The sequence below is a fragment of the Scylla paramamosain genome, chromosome 37 (assembly GCF_035594125.1).
Source record: "Scylla paramamosain isolate STU-SP2022 chromosome 37, ASM3559412v1, whole genome shotgun sequence".
NCBI classification, from domain to species: Eukaryota; Metazoa; Arthropoda; class Malacostraca; order Decapoda; family Portunidae; genus Scylla; species Scylla paramamosain.
In genome coordinates this window covers 1542501-1545000 of record NC_087187.1, presented here as the reverse complement: position 1 = coordinate 1545000, position 2500 = coordinate 1542501, and the positions used below count along the sequence as shown (strand labels likewise).

At 42.1% G+C, this 2500-nt stretch overlaps 1 protein-coding gene across 2 annotated transcripts in view; it reads left to right on the top strand.

Annotated features, from left to right (window-relative positions):
• LOC135091298 (monoglyceride lipase-like) overlaps positions 1-2500 on the top strand; it is a 27890-nt gene that overhangs the window by 17845 nt on the left and 7545 nt on the right. For both annotated transcript variants that reach the window (XM_063988800.1, XM_063988799.1), the window contains one exon: positions 1967-2103. In XM_063988800.1, the coding sequence (XP_063844870.1) occupies positions 1967-2103 (137 nt within the window). The remainder of the gene's footprint in view (positions 1-1966; positions 2104-2500) is intronic.

Sequence of the window (2500 nt, the reverse complement as noted above, 5' to 3'; positions counted from 1 at the left end):
AGTGCAATTTTTTATCATTCAAAGTTTAAGAGAGAGAGAGAGAGAGAGAGAGAGAGAGAGAGAGAGAGAGAGAGAGAGAGAGAGAGAGAGAGAGAGAGAGAGAGAGAAAAAATTATATTATATTCTTGTCAAACTTTTTTTTCTTAAACTTAGAAGAATTCATATTATTACGCTTCCCCGCCCGTCCTCCTCCTCCTCCTCCTCCTCCTCCTTTTGTTGAAGTGATTACCATAAATTTCTCTTATTCCTTTGTATGAAGATCTGAAGTGATGGTGGTGGTGGTGGTGGTGGTGGTGAGAAGAAGGAGGAGGAGGAGGAGGAGGAGGAGGAGGAGGAGGAGGAGGAAAATGTGCTTGCCTGAATCTACTGACACGACTGCTGACTGACTGCTGACTTAAGTGACGCTACTACTACTACTACTACTACTACTACTACTACTACTACTACTACTACTACTACTACTACTCCATACGTAAGAGGAGGAGGAGGAGGAGGAGGAGGAAGACAATAGCACGACGAAAGGACATTGTAACAGGGAGGAGGAGGAGGAGGAGGAACATGGAGGAGGAGGAGGTGGAGGAGAGAAAACACATACGTTCTTTAGTACAGGACAATGTATCTCCTCCTCCTCCTCCTCCTCCTCCTCCTCCTTCATTTTTAGTCGTTTCACATTATCTTGATTTTTCTTTCTCCTCTTTATCTTCTTCCCTTTTCTTCAACCATCTCCTCCTCCTCTTCCTCCTTATCCTCCTCTCATGCTTTCTTTTTTTAACTTTCTTTTCCTTTATTTTTTCACGTTTTTTTCTTTATTTATCTCATGTAATCTTGTTAGTCTATGTAATCCTATGTCAGCTTATGTAATCTTGTGCTAGCCAAAGTAATCTTAATATCCTGATGACGAATTAGGCTTTTTCTTCTTAACCTAAGTAATCCTGTTTCTGAACTTAAGTTATGTATTTTTTTCTGATTTTCCTAAGCTAACCTCATCTAATGTAATTCGTAATGTAATCCTTTCTTTATTAACTAATCTTACTTAACTAGCCTAACCCTATATTTCTTCTTTATCCTAAACTAATTCTATCCTCACTGACGCCCTCCTCCTCTGACGTATGTAATTTCATGCTTCCCTAGACTAACATACAACACGTTTGTAACACTGCAACGTGATCCTTCCCCACTTAACGTTGAGTTGCTAAGTTGGTGAACTGGGAGTGTGGTTTTGAAACGGCTCCTCTCAGATCACCATTCTCTAGCCTAACCTGTCCCTCCACCCACCCGAGCCTCTCCCAAGCCTCTCCCTAACCTGTCTCTTCTCACTTTATGGTTCTTGTTTTCGTTTCTCTCTCGTTTTCTTTTCTCCTGTTAACCAAAATTTGTGTTGCTTTGTTTTTGTTTGTGTGTTCCTTCAGTTATTTTCTAATCTCTTCTCGCTGTATGGTTCTTGTTTTCGTTTCTCTTTCGTTTTCTATTCTCCTATTAACCGAAATTTATGTATTCCTTTGTTTTTGCTTGTTTGTTACTTCGGTTTATTTTCTAACAAGTATTTTCTAGTAGTCTCTCTCTCTCTCTCTCTCTCTCTCTCTCTCTCTCTCTCTCTCTCTCTCTCTCTCTCTCTCTCTCTCTCTCTCTCTCTCTCTCTCTCAATGATGGCTTTCTTTTCTCTCTTTCTTTCTCTCTCTTTCCGTTTTTCTTCTCTTACTGACCAAAATTTACGTGCTGTACTTCCTGTTTCCTCAATATATCTATTTTCAAACAAGTATTTTCCAGTAATGCCCTCATATTCTTCTCTGTATGATGGTTTTTATGTCTTTCTTCTTGTCTTCTCTCTATAAACGAAAATTTGTGTGCTGTTCTTCCTGTTTCATCTGTGTATTTACTTTCAAACAGCCATCCTTTCGTTTTACCCTCTTCACACACACACAGCGCACATTTCCCCTTTATTTACACGTCTTTTCCTCCTCCACAGTGGGGCACGGAAGGTCTGAGGGCGTGCGAGGCTATGTAGAGAATGTGGACGACTACGTGGAGGACGTGTTGCGCCACTGCGATGACGTGCGCGCTGGTTACCCCGGCCTGCCCTGCTTCATCGTGGGGCACTCCATGGTAGGGGCAATGTCCTCTTGGCTCCGTATTCTGTAATGCCTTGCTCTTTCACCACGACTGTTTTCCAAGGCCACAAAGATGATTAGCCGGGTTCTCAAGAGTGTTTCTCCAGGTAACAATGTGCAAACCTTGTTAATATGTCACTAGAACCATAAAAACACCTTTTGAAACCCGTATAATTTCAGCTAAAGCCTTTTGAAAGTAGTGGAGGTGTGGCGCGGAAGTGTCTCATGAACCTGATGGGGGGAGGGGGTGGTAGGGGAAGATGGGCGGGATTAGCGGAGTCTGCGCTTTATTCTGTCACGTTTTCTTCCTTAAAGGATCTTGGTCTGAGTCCTGCTGAGCTCATCCTTTTGTTGGCATTCACTGTAGCGTTATTTTTTTTCTCTGCATACAC